This window comes from Vitis riparia, chromosome 19, assembly GCF_004353265.1.
Source record: "Vitis riparia cultivar Riparia Gloire de Montpellier isolate 1030 chromosome 19, EGFV_Vit.rip_1.0, whole genome shotgun sequence".
Taxonomy (NCBI): Eukaryota; Viridiplantae; Streptophyta; class Magnoliopsida; order Vitales; family Vitaceae; genus Vitis; species Vitis riparia.
Genome location: NC_048449.1, coordinates 20,083,407 through 20,099,844, shown reverse-complemented (window position 1 = coordinate 20,099,844; position 16,438 = coordinate 20,083,407). Strand labels below are relative to the sequence as shown.

The 16,438-nt window shown below is 31.9% G+C and overlaps 2 protein-coding genes and 1 long non-coding RNA gene across 7 annotated transcripts; all 3 read right to left on the bottom strand.

Annotated features, from left to right (window-relative positions):
• Positions 1 to 261: 261 nt before the first annotated feature.
• LOC117909048 lies at positions 262 to 1,171 on the bottom strand. The gene is made up of 3 exons (XM_034822952.1): positions 832 to 1,171; positions 573 to 739; positions 262 to 495 (listed from the first exon to the last, which is right to left on the bottom strand). The coding sequence occupies exons 1-3, from the start codon at positions 979 to 981 to the stop codon at positions 483 to 485; spliced, it is 330 nt and encodes a 109-aa protein (XP_034678843.1). The 5' UTR covers positions 982 to 1,171; the 3' UTR covers positions 262 to 482.
• A 526-nt stretch (positions 1,172 to 1,697) lies between these two features.
• On the bottom strand, positions 1,698 to 2,774 carry LOC117909049. Of its 2 annotated transcripts, none has more exons than XR_004650303.1 (3): positions 2,481 to 2,774; positions 2,222 to 2,388; positions 1,698 to 1,954 (listed from the first exon to the last, which is right to left on the bottom strand). It is a non-coding gene; the product is annotated as an uncharacterized LOC117909049 (long non-coding RNA). The 2 variants fall into 2 exon arrangements; XR_004650302.1 differs by lacking the exon at positions 1,698 to 1,954 and adding an exon at positions 2,076 to 2,138.
• A 1,813-nt stretch (positions 2,775 to 4,587) lies between these two features.
• Positions 4,588 to 14,578, bottom strand: LOC117909046. Of its 4 annotated transcripts, none has more exons than XM_034822949.1 (4): positions 14,244 to 14,578; positions 10,585 to 11,687; positions 6,367 to 6,749; positions 4,588 to 5,309 (listed from the first exon to the last, which is right to left on the bottom strand). In XM_034822949.1, the coding sequence occupies exons 2-3, from the start codon at positions 11,627 to 11,629 to the stop codon at positions 6,415 to 6,417; spliced, it is 1,380 nt and encodes a 459-aa protein (XP_034678840.1). In that variant the 5' UTR covers positions 11,630 to 11,687; positions 14,244 to 14,578; the 3' UTR covers positions 4,588 to 5,309; positions 6,367 to 6,414. The 4 variants fall into 4 exon arrangements, with proteins under 4 accessions (XP_034678840.1, XP_034678841.1, XP_034678842.1 ...); XM_034822950.1 differs by having other exon boundaries at positions 6,373 to 6,749; XM_034822951.1 differs by having other exon boundaries at positions 6,395 to 6,749.
• Between the last annotated feature and the right edge of the window lie 1,860 nt (positions 14,579 to 16,438).

The following is a 16,438-nucleotide window of genomic DNA, read 5'->3' as shown; positions in this document are numbered from 1 at the left end:
TCTCTTCTACTCGTGGTTTTCCCCTTCTAAATATTTTCACGTAAATCTATGTGTTCTTAATTTTCTTATTACCTATTCTCATTTTTTCGTAACATAAATCACTGGGTTTTATAATATGCAGAGTCATAAGAGAGACAATGTCCAGTACCGACTTCTAGTGCCCTAAAGAAAAACCCTGCATTACAGCATGCTGCACCTTCCTCTCCTGCGGCCCCACGAAATAGCTCAAGGGCTCTTGCTGCAGTGTCAATTGAAGTAGTGTACAGTGCAAATTTTTTGGATTTCATTATCACCGATCCAAATTATTCTTCTGAAAAAATATTTACTTAAAAGAACAACACTAACAACAGTTTCCCTGTGTTTACAATGAGAAAAACTTACATTCTCATAAATGAATATATGGAACAAAATGCTAAATTTTCATTTGAACTAGTAAAAATTGCATTAAGATTCCTATGTACAAAAAAACATTAATAAGTGGACTACTCCAGCCACCTAAGAAAAAAAAAGTAATTAATAAGTATCAAATTAGAATAAAAATTTTAAATAAATAATAATAAAATGAAACTTACTGGTCATCAACTTGAATGACAATATTATGCTTGCTAAAAATCCTATGAATGGAATTGAGAAACCCCGACCATATCCTGTCGAGGCGAGCAACAACCTCCTCCACAGTGTCCGCAATCCACGTATTTGACTTGGTCTGTGAGGCCAACTTCCTCCTTTTAGCAACGCCCTACGGCATAAACAAAAAATGAAAGCATTTAACTAAGTTAATTACAACTAAGAACAAAATATAAAACTCGAGATTTAAAAATTTATACCAACCTGATTAGCATGGGCGACTACATTTTGCTCGTATCTTAGAAATGCTTGTACATCATCTGATACATTTGCATTCTTTTGCAATATAGCAACAAATCGGCCTTCATTAGGCACATATTGAGTCCAGTCCTGTTGATCAGTCCCCTTATGCATCTTTGCCAAGACAATTTCACCAGTCCTACCCTTAAAATCGAGAATATTATTGGCAGCCAACCGATAAAAAAACTTTCCAGAAGGCCCCAAAAATATGGGGTGTAGAGGTAAGCTTAGTATCCTTCGTCGGCATACAATAGAAAATTTAAGTTAAAAAGAGAGAATATCAAATTAATAAATTAAGATATAAAATAAACAAGTTATAACAAGTTTTTGTCCGTTAGGAAAATGGGAGCCCTCCAACAAGCTAAGGAAATCATCAAAATCCCTAGTTCAGAATTGCATAGAGGTTTATATCTATGCAATAGCCACTAGATATTCTCCCATTTTGTACCAATTTTTGACATAGGGGATTAACTATAGTGGGTATATGATATATATCAATTACAATTTTCTATTCATAATTTATTAAGATCTCTCTAAGTCATGTGTTAGAATTTGGTGACCCAATTTATTTATTTTTTTGTCCAATCCAAAAACTCACGATGTGACATATGTGGTGAAATAAAATTATGTGCAATATATGTGTGACATATGTGCAAAAAACTGACAGTGCAACTCTATTATGATGTTTGTGTCTATGCAATACTCGCTTGATACTCTCTCATTTTGTACCAATTTTTTACATAGTGGATTATTTTTCTCTTCTACCCGTGGTTTTTCCCTTCTAGAGATTTTCACGTAAATCTGTGTGTTCTTAATTTTTTTATTTCCTATTCTCATTTTTTCGTAACATAAATCACTGGGTTTTATAATATGCAGATTCATAAGACAAACAATGTCTAATACTATTTCAAACAATGTCTAGTACCAACTTTTGGTGCCCTAAAGCGAAACGTTGCATTACAGCATGTTGCACCTTCCTCTCCTGCGGCCCCACGAAATAGCTAGGTGGCTCTTGCTGTAGTGCCAATTAAAGTAGTGTATAGTGCAGAAATTTTGGATTTCATTATCACCGATCCAAATTATTCTTCTGAAAAAATATTTACTTAAAAGATCAAAACTAACAACAGTTTTCCTGTGTTTACATAAGAAAAACTTACATTCTCATAAATGAATATATGTAACAAAATCCTAATTTTCATTTGAACTAGTAAAAATTGCCTTAAGATTCCTATATTAAAAAAAAACAGTAATAAGTGGACTACTCCAGCCACCTAAGAAAAAAAAAAACAGTAATATTAATAAGTATCAAATTAGAATAAAAATTTTAAATAAATAATAATAAAATGAAACTTACCGATCATCAACTTGAATGACAATATTATGCTTGCTATAAATCCTATGAATGGAATTGACAAACCCCGTCCATATCCTGTCGAGGCGAGCAACAACCTCCTCCACAATGTCCGCAATCCACGTATTCAAGCTGGTGTGTGAGGCCAACTTCCTCCTTTTAGCAACGCCCTACGCCATAAACAAAAAACGAAAGCATTTAACTAAGTTAATTACAACTAAGAACAGAATATAAAACTCGAGATTTAAAAATTTATACCAACCTTATTAGCATGGACGACTACATTTCGCCCTTATCTTAGAAATGCCTGTACATCATCTGATACATTTGCAGTCTTTTGCAATATAGCAACAAATCGGCCTTCATTAGCAACAAATCGGCCTTCATTAGGCACATATTGAGTCCAGTCCCGTTGATGAGTCCACTTATGCATCTTTGCCAAGACAATTTCACCAGTCCTACCCTTAAAATCGAGAATATCATTGGCAACTAACTGATAAAAAAACTTTCCAGAAGGCCCCAAAAATATGGGGTGTAGAGGTAAGTTGAGCATCCTTCGTCTGCATACAATAGAAAATTTAAGTTAAAAATAGAGAATATCAAATTAATAAATTAAAATATAAAATAAACAAGTTATAACAATTTTTTGTCACCTAGAAAAATGGGACCCCTCCAACTAGCTAAGGAAATCATCAAAATCCCTAGTTCGGAGTTGTACCCTTTCTTTTGCTAAAATGCTTCTCATAAAGTCTGTGAAAGCAATGAGACCACTGATATGATGATCATTAGAAATACAAATCAATTTTGCCCTCCCCTCTTTTATAACCACATTTTTTCTCTTTAAATTTCCATGATGTATGCCTTTATCTAAGACAAAAATAACATCTCTTAAAATATCCCTGAGAATGTTAAAAAACATAAAATCAAACACAATACAAAACAAAAATATGACACAAAATAACAATAATAATAATAACAACAACAAAACCAAACAATATACTCTCTCACCTTGCAATTTGTTAAAATTCTTTAGAAGGATCACCTAAATGAGTTATGATCCTGTTACTGTTATTGTGCGGCCATCCATATAGCGTATCATCAAATTCTTCATAAAAACAAAGGGGTTCTCCTTTCACTTTTTTTTTCAAGAGTGGTCGTAAGATAAACTCTCTATGAAAGCGAACTGCAATCTCATAGAATCTGTCAGCATTTTCGTCAGTGTGGACAACACGCAAGCCATGGCCCTCGAGTTAGGTTGCAGTGAAGGCCCCATCTTATTGGATATGAAATTGATAAACACAAGCAAATATTTCAATTATTCTAATTTGTAATTTCTACCAATATCTCATTCTTTTTTCATAAATAACTAAATAAATAAGTAGGTGTTTAATGATAAGAAATTGAGTCAAAACATCAAGAAAAAAAGTATTGATGAGTAAAATAAATAAGAATTACTTATATAAGTCGATTTTCAATTAAACATTCCTACAAATGACTTTTATATTCTAAAGTATCATGCAAATAGAGTGAATTAGTGTATCATGCCTATGGTGCCAAGTTCAACTCTCATATCAATGGTTTTTTATTGCATGAATTTGAGTTATATCACAACTCTCTAACATGCCCCATTGTCCCCTGCACATTGGGCAAAGCCAAAAGAGTGCTGAGACATGCTCCCAAATAAACCTTCACTTTCTTTTTTAAACAAAATTTTACCTTATAATAACTTTATACATTATAAGAAAGGTTAATTTTTCATTTATAACTTATATTTTGTTTTGACTTTATCAAAATTCCAACCATCAAACACAACCACGTGAGATAGTTATATTAACATATCATATATATATATATATATATACTTAAACTAAAAGTTATATCACTCTCAACTAATTATCAAAAGAAAACCTTACAATTCATCAATGAAATTATGAAATTTTTTAAAATTTCTCTTAAAAAAATTACTAAAATTAATGAAAGTTGTAAAATTAAAGAAAATTTACACCAGCAACTTTCCCAAGAGAAATTGTTTTGGCAAAAGATAAAGGGGTTGTACAAATAGGATGAAGTCTGGGCATTTGGTAGAAGGATAAATCAGAAGGAAAAACATATTCACTGGAGAGAAGAGAAACTGGGTTTTGCCTTGAAGGAGGTATTGAAACAAAATGAACACAGCAATACCAAAAATCTGTCTAGCTAAAGGCTCCACCACTAGGAAAGCAAATGTGTTTTGAGGTTAAGAGATCACAAGACTCTGTTAGCTGTTCTTCATGGGTCATTTGGTTTCAAAATCATCCCATAATAAAAAATGCAGTATCAAAGACCTAGCTGCTCATCACAAAGAAAATCCCAACTCCGAGAAATCAGAATAGGAAGTAAAACTTGCTTATTATCAAAATCCCATGGATCATCATACAGAAATCAGTCAGAAACAGTAATAATGAAAATCCAAGAAAAAACACCATGATGGAAGTGCGACCATCAGAAACAGCACATCTCATATTTAAATATCGGATAGTCACCAATCCAACAAAAGAGATCGGTACTGGTAAATTTGTACAACTAGGAAACATTGCGAACCCTTATTAGTCCGTAAGCTCACATTCTCCATAAATAGCAGTTGGGACAATCGAAGCAGAAAACATTGCAATAAAAACCTGTACTAATGTGTCTCAAGTAGGTGAGGATATCCAAACAATTCCCGTTCTCTCTTTCAAACAGAGTTGGTGAGTGGTATAGCTCATAGTACAAAACTTCAGAGGATTTATAAAGGTCAGCCACAAGTAAGTCTTCCCTGGTGATTCTGTAACACAATTAGTTCAGAGGAAACTGCAAGAAACTAATCCAAGTTCCCTCAAAATCATCTAAATACAAGCAATCTATTACTGGGTCATGATTCCCTGTAAGGTCAGCTGAGAATGAAGGACAAACTCAAGAGTATGGCACACCAACTAGTCCCGGATGAGGAATATAAGATTTCCAGTTGAGGATGACAATGTCTCAGAACCATGGTGAGAGAGAATCAAGCAGCTACAAATAATCACAAGCTGATCAAGGGTGGCCACACATCAGAAGTTATGGAGATTGATTCCTGCAAACACAAGAATGAACATAAATTTTGTTAATATAAATGAAAGTGCAAAACTAAAATTTTCTTAAAAAATTTAAAAATAAAACACAAAGGTCCAATGATATCTGTCTGTCTTATTTTTTTAATGGTAGATATTAAAATCTAATGAAGGTTAAAATTATAACTATAACCATTTTCTTACATTTTATAGAAGATGAGCATGATAATTTGTTTTAATGTCCTAATCGAAAATGGTATCTCTTTCTATCCGAAGGATACAATCTAGGGCTTCTCAACACATTATATTTGTAAAGAAACAAACTTTGTCAGCACAAAATCTATGTAAAGATATACTTGGAAACCAAGACTATTTTATGTTTTTTTAACATATTCAGTAGATTGCCAAGTGAATTGGAGAATTTTCAACCTACAAATCCTCTAGCATTTCTCAATTCACAGAAACATCTGTCACTGCAACATCATTCTATACACTGCTAAACATTTTGTACTGTGTGAACATCACAACATTTCTCAACCGCCTAAAATAATATGTTTTTTCTATTTACAACAGGACCTAAGAAACAAAATGATTAACAGAACATGAATTACAGAGTGATTTTCCAATATTCAGGGCAAGCTAGCTTCATGATCGTGTTACATGTGCATACATGCATGTATAGCAGAGAACAGAAAGTTTGTAACAAAACAAGCATGCTCATGATATATAGAATCCAATCAATAAAATTGGAACATAACAATGATGGTCCAATTGGACAATGCCATTCTTCCTAATATTTTTACCACATTGCAAAGTGATAAGTGGTGTTTAGAAGCCAAAAACCTTTTGAACTGAATGCATTTTAAGCACTTTCTGAATACATCCAATCACCATTTCCATGCATTGAGATAATAAAGCATGTGGTAAAAGTGGTAGAGAACAGCATTACTCTATGAATATTGAGGACCATGCATGCATTATGCTCATGTTAATGGGTAGATGCATGTTAAGCACAGAACAAAAGTTTGGTCCAAAAGAATGTGTTCTCATGTGTATATAGAACTTGAACAGGAGAGTTACAGTTACAGTTAGCCGAGTGTTGACTGGCCTGTCCAGGTTCTATTAGACTTAACTCCATATCATGAGTGGCTGTCCAACCAGGTTCATATGCTTCAAGAAACCAATCTTTGCCTTGTTTGGTAGATCATGAGGATGAACAAATGGAACCCCTGGTGGCCACCCGATCTCCATTCTTGTATTGGCACAAGGACTGTCAAGTGTATGGATGTGACTCTCACATTCCTTCAGATTACAGAACCTCAACTTGATGCCCTTCTTATCTGCAATATCCTGAACTCTCTCCTTGAGAACTCTTTGTGCCTCTAGTCGTAACCTCTTGGAAGGTGGGAGAGGTTTGCATCTAGAATTATTCTTCCTCCTCCTCATCAAGGGCTTCATAGATCCTGTACCAGCATTTCATCGATCCAAGGACCTGTTATTAAAACTTCTTACTAAGAGCTAAACACAAAATAAATACTCAAACAAATAGCAAAAAAAATAATCCTATACAAAGGTGATACAACTGACAATGGCAATAAAATATTGTTAGGATTTCAATTTTCTTGGTGATACAACTGACAATGGCAATAAAATATTGTTACGATTCTCTCTTTTTACCCAGAAAAAAATGGCATTGGCAACTTATGATGTGGTGACTGCTCTCTGCTAAAATGATATAGAAATGGCGTTTGTATTGCCTAACTGTTCTATCAGAGTTGTAACCATTTGAACCTCACAAGGCTGACTTCTCTACAAAATGCCAATTGAACAAGAAACCAACTCATGAGAGTCCAAACTACGATGCTGCAATTATTAAGCTTGCATCATCTTTACCATGTTCATAAATTGGCATGTCAAGGATATCAAACATGCGAGATATGAATTATACCCTACTATAATTACAGCTGATATTGACCTTTATCAATATAGACATATAAATATGTAAAACATTCTAGTTACATAAGTAGTATAATTTGAATAAGTAATTAACCAGTGAGCTGATCCAGTTAATGGAAACATTGATGAAGGATTAACCTAAAGTAAAGCAGAGCTCCAAATGAATTCATAAATTTTGAGAATGAAGTGACAACTCAAATATAAATAATAACAATCATCTGATGGAGAAGTGCAACAACTAGTTTCTATGTTTGCTTCTATCCCCAGTGATTGAGAGCACACCTTTGACTAACTTAGCACAAGGCTAGAGGGTCCTTAAGGCCAGCACTTATACCTTAAGGTGTTAGTTTACACCTTGAACCAAAATGGGCTCTGAGAAATAAGGCTCCATAAGACTTATCTTTATTTGCAAAAATGCTATTTTACCGTGCCAAATTGACAGCTTTCTCCTCAAGATTATATCCAAGGTGCTTATAATAAAAAATTAAAAAACCAAATTAAAAAATAAATAAATAAATAAGAATCTACTGCACCATTCTTTTATCTTTCATTTTGTTCTGCAATTGAGAAACTCAACCAGGGGCAGATCCAGAAATTGTCTATTAGGGAGCAAGCAGACATGCAAAAATGACACTTGGTCTATTGTTCAATATGTTGTCATTTTTGAGGTTCATCCTATTAGTTTTAGGGCCATCTTTGTATATACCAACAAAACAAGGAATCATAAATGCAAGGGAGGGGGAAAGAGAGAGAGAGAGAGAGAGGAGGGAACAAGATGAAAACTGCATTTGAGATGGATAACAATTGAGTTGTTTGGGAAGTTTTTAGTATTTCAATTTTTGTGGAACATGAAATGAGGAAAAAATCAGGAAGAGAAAGATATGGCATTAATACTTACTCCGCACACCTCAATCAATGTAATTTGGGGATTGACCAGACTAAACTCATATTCACAGAAAGAAACAGTAAACAAAACTGTTTCAAGACAGAAATACAAATAGCAATGCAAATAGATAGAACTGCTCAACCCGTGGATATCCCAGAAACATCCATTTTTTTATTAGGCCCAAAATAAATACATAAATAAAACCAGCAAGCCAATAAATATGCACTTCAAGGCATTAACATCCATAATTTGTATTTGGTGTATTAATTGTAGATTTTTAGGAACTTGAAATTTTTAGTATAATAAAATTCATTATTAGACCAATTGGAGCTTGGAACTAAATTATTGTTCAAACAGTTTATTTTGTGGATTTTTGATGTAGAAATCCATTAAATTGTCATATTTTTAAATTCAAGGTTACTACATCTTTATCTGATCAAAAAAAAAAAAAATTACCATACCTTTTAACATTCAATGCTTTCACATGTCTAATAATGATGAATGTCTACATTTACCTCTTTTAAGTTCACTATCTTTATTAAAGCTGGTAAAATACTTCACTATTGAAATACAAATGTGGCCCTTATGTGGGTATATTTTTTTCTATTTATTTCCCTTATGTAACAAAAAAAATGACAACAAAAATTAGGATACATAGTACAGAAAAATAGTAAGACAAAAAGGACAAGAAAAGAGAGCATGTTTTAGGTGGAATTGTATAATACATGTTAAAGGCAAATGCTAAAGATTGAAGCCTAAGTAGCATTATTGCTCTGATAAATAATGACATATATGAGAACAAAAGACATGTATTTCAAATTCAGTATGCTATCTTAAGGAAGATGATGAAGAATGAGAAGTTTTTAACATATAGGCTTTTTTTTTTTTTTTCTTTTTTGAGCTTCTTTTGGTCACTTTAGGATGGATAATTAATGACCTTGAAAAATTAAACCTTGAACATAAAACACAAACATACGCATATAGTCATGGTTGTACATGAACATCATTTCTTAGTATATTGGCTGTTGACTTTTAGGAACTCAGTCATTTTAACAAAACAGTATTAGCAAACTAATTGAAACTTGGATGTTAAAATTATAGTTCATAATCTAGAAAGTTCATTTTGTGAATTTTATAATGCACCTCTACATTAAAGTGTCATATTTTGTTAAGTTGACTTCATAAAAAAAATCTAGCATTTAGCGTTGAGATATGTTGATGAATACCTATATTTACCTTTTCAATCTATCTTTCATGAAACTGGTTGCATAAATGTTGAATACTTCATTCTTGCAATGTATATGTTTCATAAATGTACAAATATTTTTCCAGTAAATGTTCAGTATATATATAAGAAGAGAAAAAAGCCAAAAAAAAAAAAAACTTAAAACACAACATATACTACAAAAAATAGGAAAATAATATACACTAGTATTTAAAAGTTGACAACCACAACTGGAAAGATAGGAATGTTTACCATGCATGGAATTCCAATAGTTCACAACTGAGTTTTGGAAAAAAGGAACAGATCACCACAATTCAATAAAGGCAAGAAACAACTTAAAAGATGGATGACCAAGTCAGTAATACTAACACATCTACCACAGCAGAAAATTGAACAGTTTCAAATAATTGTGTTCTTTGGCATCATATTCAAAATCTGTTGACCATAGTGTAGTTCATTATGCATTCTTGTTCAACATAAGCATGAGCTTTTTTTGGTAGATCTGAGATTCATTAGGTTATAGCCAACTCTACAGATGGACAAGTCAGGCCTTAGTTATCTAGGTCCATGTGATGTGGGAAACATTTCTGTTTCTGGATTACATATATTGAAGCAAAAAATATAAAATAATCTTTAAGGAAAAGGAAGTACATGTGGAAGAAATAATGAACCACAACGGAGCATGGTTCTTAGGCCTCATATTGAACTTTCTTTAGAGTAGTTTGTTCAAGGGTTCAAATAGAGCTCAAACCTCATCATGCTTTTTATTAGGATAGGGCTGAATCACAATGTCAGTCATCTTATTCTTGGTAGGGACTCATGGTTCATACATTCCTTTCTTTTATGAAACTTTCAATTATTAATTACCAATATATATATAGAAGATAACAATACAAATGATAACAAATTAGCTATGATGGCTAAAAATATAGAAGAGGTCAAGGAGAATAAAAAATGATAATAAATGAGATAAACAGAGAAGAAACAGAGTCCTAATGTCAATACTTTTCCATAGTAAAAGGCAACTGATTTTGTGAAGGAATAAAACATTGCTTCAGGGTGACATGGAGCCCCACTTCAGCCAAAAAAGAGAACCAAAGACGGTATATATCACTAAAAGAACTATTTTTAAGCAATAATTTTTAATTAGTCCATCCAAACATGTTATGCAATTTCATACTACTTCAGCAACTAAAAAGTGAACATTTTCATTTAAAAACTGAGAGCCTACCATCTTGGGCTGTAGGAAAATTGAAACTTGGGAAATTGTTTCTGTTAAAAAGTTGCTCGGTGGGGTGGGATCTCTGCATAAAGTCATCCACTGGTACTGGAAGCTGAAACTGAGCTTCAACCCCATGACCAGCTGCCCTCATCTCCGAACAATTGAGACTGGTCATGGATTTGGGCATGAGTTTGAAAGCTAGAGAGCATCGTCCATACATATTACCCTGCATATTACTAATCTCTGTTCGGTGTAGTGCAGGGCCAACATAGCCAGCAGTTGCCTGGTAGAGTGCGAGTCCAGGATAAACAATGGCTTCTTGGGGACCAAGATCCCCATCCACAAGAATCCAACGACCATGAAAGTCTCTTACATGTAAGCCTGCTTTATCTGACTTGACAAGTGTTATCAGGCTTTTATCAACTTGGTGCTCATGATCAGAAAACATAACTAATTGGCCATCCTCTTGGGTAGTTAAATTATGATGTTGTGGTCCCTGAAAGGATGGCCTTCCATAACAGCAAACAGACAGTACAGAAGATGATATTTCACGACTTCTCAAGGGAACATTATCGAGTATTTCAGTAAAAGGCGAGCTACGCAAGTTCAAATAGAAGCTGATAGCATCCAGAATATCCCGAGCTGCTTTGCCAAGCAGAGAAAATATATCTGGCAAACCAGCTGGAGGGAATTCCAAACCGCTATTTGATTCTGGAGGAGTTAAGCCTGGTCTGAAATCATAGGTTTCTTGCCACTGTTGCGGATCTGCATAATAACCAGAGGTCTTGCACCACTCACGAGATTCATTGTTATGGATCATATCTGCAGCTGGGTAAGATGCTCTTTGATGGAAGTAGAGGTGAGCAGAATCCAAACCAGACCTTAGAAGGGCTCCATCACTTGAAGGAAATTGAATGATAGCAGCAGAATATTGAGCTAGTGATTGTGACAAAGTGGACACAGATAACTTATAAGAATCAGAAGGAAGGCCTTCACAAGCAATCAGATCGCAGAGTTTCACACGACCCAGAGATGGCAGGCCATTACCTGCCATGGAACCCTTTCAAGTGATAACTATTTGAGAGTATAATAGATTATATATACTGTCTTGACTGCACAAATGAAAATTGCTTTAGTCAGAGGAAAAAGAAATTATTATTATCATTGGCTTAGTGCAAGAAAAATATTCAACTAACCTGACACTACAAATTTGTTATTACAAGTATATTATATTACACTACTCCCCAAAAAAAGACATGCAAATAAAAGGGAAGAAAGCATTACATTTAGGATATCCAAGGAAAAGTGAAAATACAGATGCAGTTGATTGCTTTAGTTCAGGCAATGACATAGTACTGTTATGGGAAGTTCCAGTTTTCCAACAATAGTTGAACCAAATTCCAACTAAGATAGATCAATGTACAGATACACAATTAATGATACTCCCACAGTTATTTAAGAATATTTAGTGATAAATTTTGTGCCAAAGTTTCAGGATAATAAGGGAGTGGGGAAAAAACCTTCTTATCCAAATACGGACAAAAACCTTCAATATTCAAACAGTTGGCAATAATTATGAGTGCCAATGATTTAGAAGAGATGTTCTCATATATCTTACCAACACATCAGAACCAAATGTAGAAGCAATACAGCAATTAAACCTTGAATTTGTTCTCCAGAATCTCTCTATTAGTGGGCCATTGTTTAGAAAAGGTTACAATAATTAGTTCGTGCAGCAAGAAAAATAATTTCAGGGTTTACTAATGAAATATAGATAGAAAAAGGCACAGTTGAGAGACAATAATTAGCTAAGGAACTATTCGGAAACTGTTTTTAAAAATAGTTTTCTGTTCTTTAAAATAAAATGGCTTTCTAACATCAAAAGCACATTTGGCAAAGTTCATATTAAAACAATTTTTTGAAAATTTGTTTTGAAAACAAGGTGATTTTTAATAACAAGTTTGAGGTGCTTTCAGATTTTTTTACAGAGTGCTCTCACTTCTTAGTATCAATTAGAAATATGGAGAATAAGCTGAGAGCTTTTGTGTTGTATATAATTGCAAAATATCTTCACAGGGAATAGACCTGGAAAATTGTTTTTTATCTTTGAATTCCCAAACAAAATTTTGTTCCTAAAAACTAATTTTATTCATCAAAAACTAATTTTGAGAACTAATTTCAAAAACCTTATGAAACAAAACCTGAATTTTGGATAAACAATTTTGAGGATTGCAAATACTATAGGCTTTCGGGTGTTTAGGTCAAGCTTTAATCTTAAAAAGAGGTTTAGGACTATGATGGAAAGATCTACCTCCAGAAAAATAAAGAAAACAGAGGCTGATTGAGTGTAAAACATCCCAAAATATGTCTTAAAAAATTTATAAAATAAAATAATAAACCCTGAAATCTCTTCACAAGAAATTTTATAATACCCATTCATTACTCATGATTTTGCCCCAGTTTTGCCTAAAGGGGAAAAAAATACAAACAAGCAAAGCTACATCTATATGCAACATTCTCTCATAATTTCCTCCTTTTTAATTTTTATGGCTTTATTTGGACATCAGAAATTGCAAGTGGGAAAGGGAAGTTGGAGGTAAATGGGAAAGAAAAATAAAACTAAAACAAGTTTGAACTCAATAAATTTCCTTTTTCAGTATTTCTCCAACTTTATTAGCATTTTAAATGAAAAATGAAGTATTTGAAAAATGCAGAAGTCCTCAAATAATTTTTGTTGTATTTCATTTTCCGAGAATTTGATATATGTTCCTATTTTTTCCCCTTTCTCTGTGTTTTCCAAGAATCCAACTAACCGTAATCTTTCTCCCAGGAATTATGATTAGCATAATGGTGGCAAGTTCCAACTACCATCATAACAAAAAACTTCGCAGAAAACAATTCACAATTGTGTTCCCTAAAATGTACATTTATTTTTAAACAGAATCCCTCCTAGAACTATCAAAATTATTATTTCTCCCAATTCCATTTCCAGATGTAGTTAAAGTGTCACCTTTTATTTTCCAAATTTCATTAAAGTTTCCCATTTTCATCTGCAAATGTTGTTAAAGAATATAAATTCCCTCAAACTGATTCAAAACCACACCAACTTGCAAGCAAACAACTTCCTATACTCATTTCTCAGCAATCAAACACAGCCAAACTCATTCAAAATTACACTAACCATGCAAACAACTTCCGAGAGCCATTTCTTGGCAAGAAACATATGCAAACTTGGTCAGAACTCATACTAAATGAAAAAAGTAAAACTAAAAAAATAATAATAATAAATAAATAAATAAATAAAACCCTTCCCCAATCATTTCTCGGGAACCAAACAGTGCGCAATCCAACATCCAAACTCCTCTAAAACAATACAAATAAACAATATAGATTAAAATCATCAACACTGAGATCATCTCACTAACACACTGAAACAATAGAAAAGGACAAAAAAAACTACTCCTATTGCGCAAGCAAACAAGTTTCCATAGCCATTTCTGAGCTGCCAAACACACCCAAAACTGACTCAAAACACCCACCACCTATAAAACCAACTTCCCCGACTCATTTCATAGCAACCAAACAGACCATAGCCTGACACCCCCAACTCATCCAACACCACAAAGTGATAAAATATATTCAAATCATAGAAACTGACATCATCTTACCCATACGGTAGAACATAAAGGAAAGAAATCAAAAACAAAATTCGCCAAAAACCCGTTCAAAGCCACTCCCACCATGCAAACAAGTTCCAAGACCCATTTCTCAGCAGCCAAACATACCCAAAAACTCTACAAAGCACCTTACCCGAACCATTTCTCGGCAACCACACAGGCACAATCCAATATCCAAAGTCATCCAAACCCACACGAAACAATAAAATAGATTAAACCCATTAGCACTAACAGCCTAACATTATCTCACCAATACAATCAACCAAAAAGGAGAGAAATCAAAAGCAAAAGGTTATCAAATTGAGATGAAAAATTAAGAAAAGGGTTTAAATTGACAGTAAATTTTTTCCCATTTAGGTCAAAACAAACAAAAGAAAAGAAAAAAATACATCCCACAAATTAATAAATGAGAAGAGAATAAGAAGCAAGCGTACCACTCAAGTCTCAAGGCACCAACACACCCATCGCCCTTTTTCCTATTTTTCTATTGGGTCAGACTAAGGAAAAAAGCCTTATATAGTCTATGGCGGTTTGAGACAGCTTGAGACGGACAAATGATTCTTAAAGATTTTTATTTTTTTTCCTTTAATTAGGCCTTCAAATTTTTAATTCTTTATATTTTCATATGATGCAAAATGAGAAAAATAAAAACAAACAAAACAAAAACACAAAAACAAAACAAAGATAGAAAACAGATTGAAAGGTTGTTTCACACTAAAAACAAAAAAAAAACAAAGAAAATGCCTTTGACAACTAAAAACTATTTTTCATAATATTATCTAGTCTTTTTATAAAATATTTTTTAATTATTTTTTTTTTTTCACTTATTTTCTAAATATTGTTTTAAGAAATAATTGTACAAATATGTAAAGTAATTAAATATAAAAATTGTTTTTAAAATATATTAAAAATATGTTAAAAATATTTTAGACTTCTAAACAGTCTTTTGTTTTACAAAATCACATAACAGTTTTTAAAAACTATTTTTTTTCAAATTGTTTTAAAAAACAATTACTACACCGGCCATTTGCATCTCCTTTCTTGAAAATTTAAATAAATTAAATTAATGCTTAAGGGCTCATTTGGGAGGTAATTTTAACTTTAATAAAAGACTAAAGTCCAAATTGAAGTGATGACTTTTAAAACATGAAATATAAAAGCTCATTTGGCATGTTTTCTAAGCTTGTTTTTTAAAATAGTTATTAAATTTTAAAACAAAAGACCATACTCTTTTAGAATCTTACTCTTTTAGAATCTTATAAAAATAAGGTGTTTGGAAGTTGTTTTTAAAAATAAAAAACAAAAAAAATTGTTTGGATAAGTTATGTTTAAAAATAACTTTTTATTTTGGATTTGTAAAAACATTATAAATTAAATTTATATATATTAATTAAATTTAACTCAAGTCTTATTAAAAATCAAATTAGTTTTGTAATTAAAAGTAAATTAAAAATAAATAGTTTTTAGTAAATCATGAATAGTAATATCATAATATTTTTATAAAATATATAATATATATATATATATATATATATATATTTTATTATATGTCAAAAATATGGGTACTAACTTCTTAAAGTATAATTGATTTCTTTTTTGATTAAAAATGAATAATAATAATAATTTAAAAATAATATTTATTAATAATACTTATTCAAAATAAATAACAAATAAATTTAACTTTTTATCATATAAATAAGTGAAAATATTCAATTTATGTACATATTTAATACTCAATTACCAACAATGTATTATGAAATGTTCTAATTTAATATGTAATTAATAATATTAGTTTTTTGAATTTCAAATTATTCTTAAAAATTAAAAGATTCATTAAAAAAAATTAAATCATTAATTATATTTCACTTAATTTAGAATCTATTTGCCTAGTTAGAAAATTCAAAAAATATAATTGTGTATATAAGAGGGAAAAAAAATCATGACTCATGATATATCAATTTTCATTTATAATTTTTTCTAGTGATTAGATTTATTTTTGAGTTCCAATTTTTAAAAAAAAATTAAACTCAATAATAAGTTCAATACAAAATGTCATTTGATTTGAATGTCTTTTCTCTTTTTCTTTGTGAGAAGATTTATATATATTTATGTGTAAAAAAGAAAAAGTAACAATAGAGTCATCATAAACCAACTTATCAAAAATTGTCAGTACTAATGAGTTCATT

Excerpts from the sequence above, each read along its gene's own strand:
- LOC117909048 (XM_034822952.1), bottom strand. The coding sequence starts at position 981 with ATGCATAAGGGGACTGATCAACAGGACTGGACTCAATATGTGCCTAAT. Across the intron at positions 740-831 it reads TAGTCGCCCATGCTAATCAG|GGCGTTGCTAAAAGGAGGAA; the intron begins GTTGGTATAAAT and ends TTTATGCCGTAG.
- LOC117909046 (XM_034822948.1), bottom strand. The coding sequence starts at position 11,629 with ATGGCAGGTAATGGCCTGCCATCTCTGGGTCGTGTGAAACTCTGCGAT. Across the intron at positions 6,750-10,584 it reads TTTTCCTACAGCCCAAGATG|GATCTATGAAGCCCTTGATG; the intron begins GTAGGCTCTCAG and ends ATGCTGGTACAG. Across the intron at positions 5,310-6,419 it reads ACAGCCACTCATGATATGGA|GAATCAATCTCCATAACTTC; the intron begins GTTAAGTCTAAT and ends TTGTGTTTGCAG.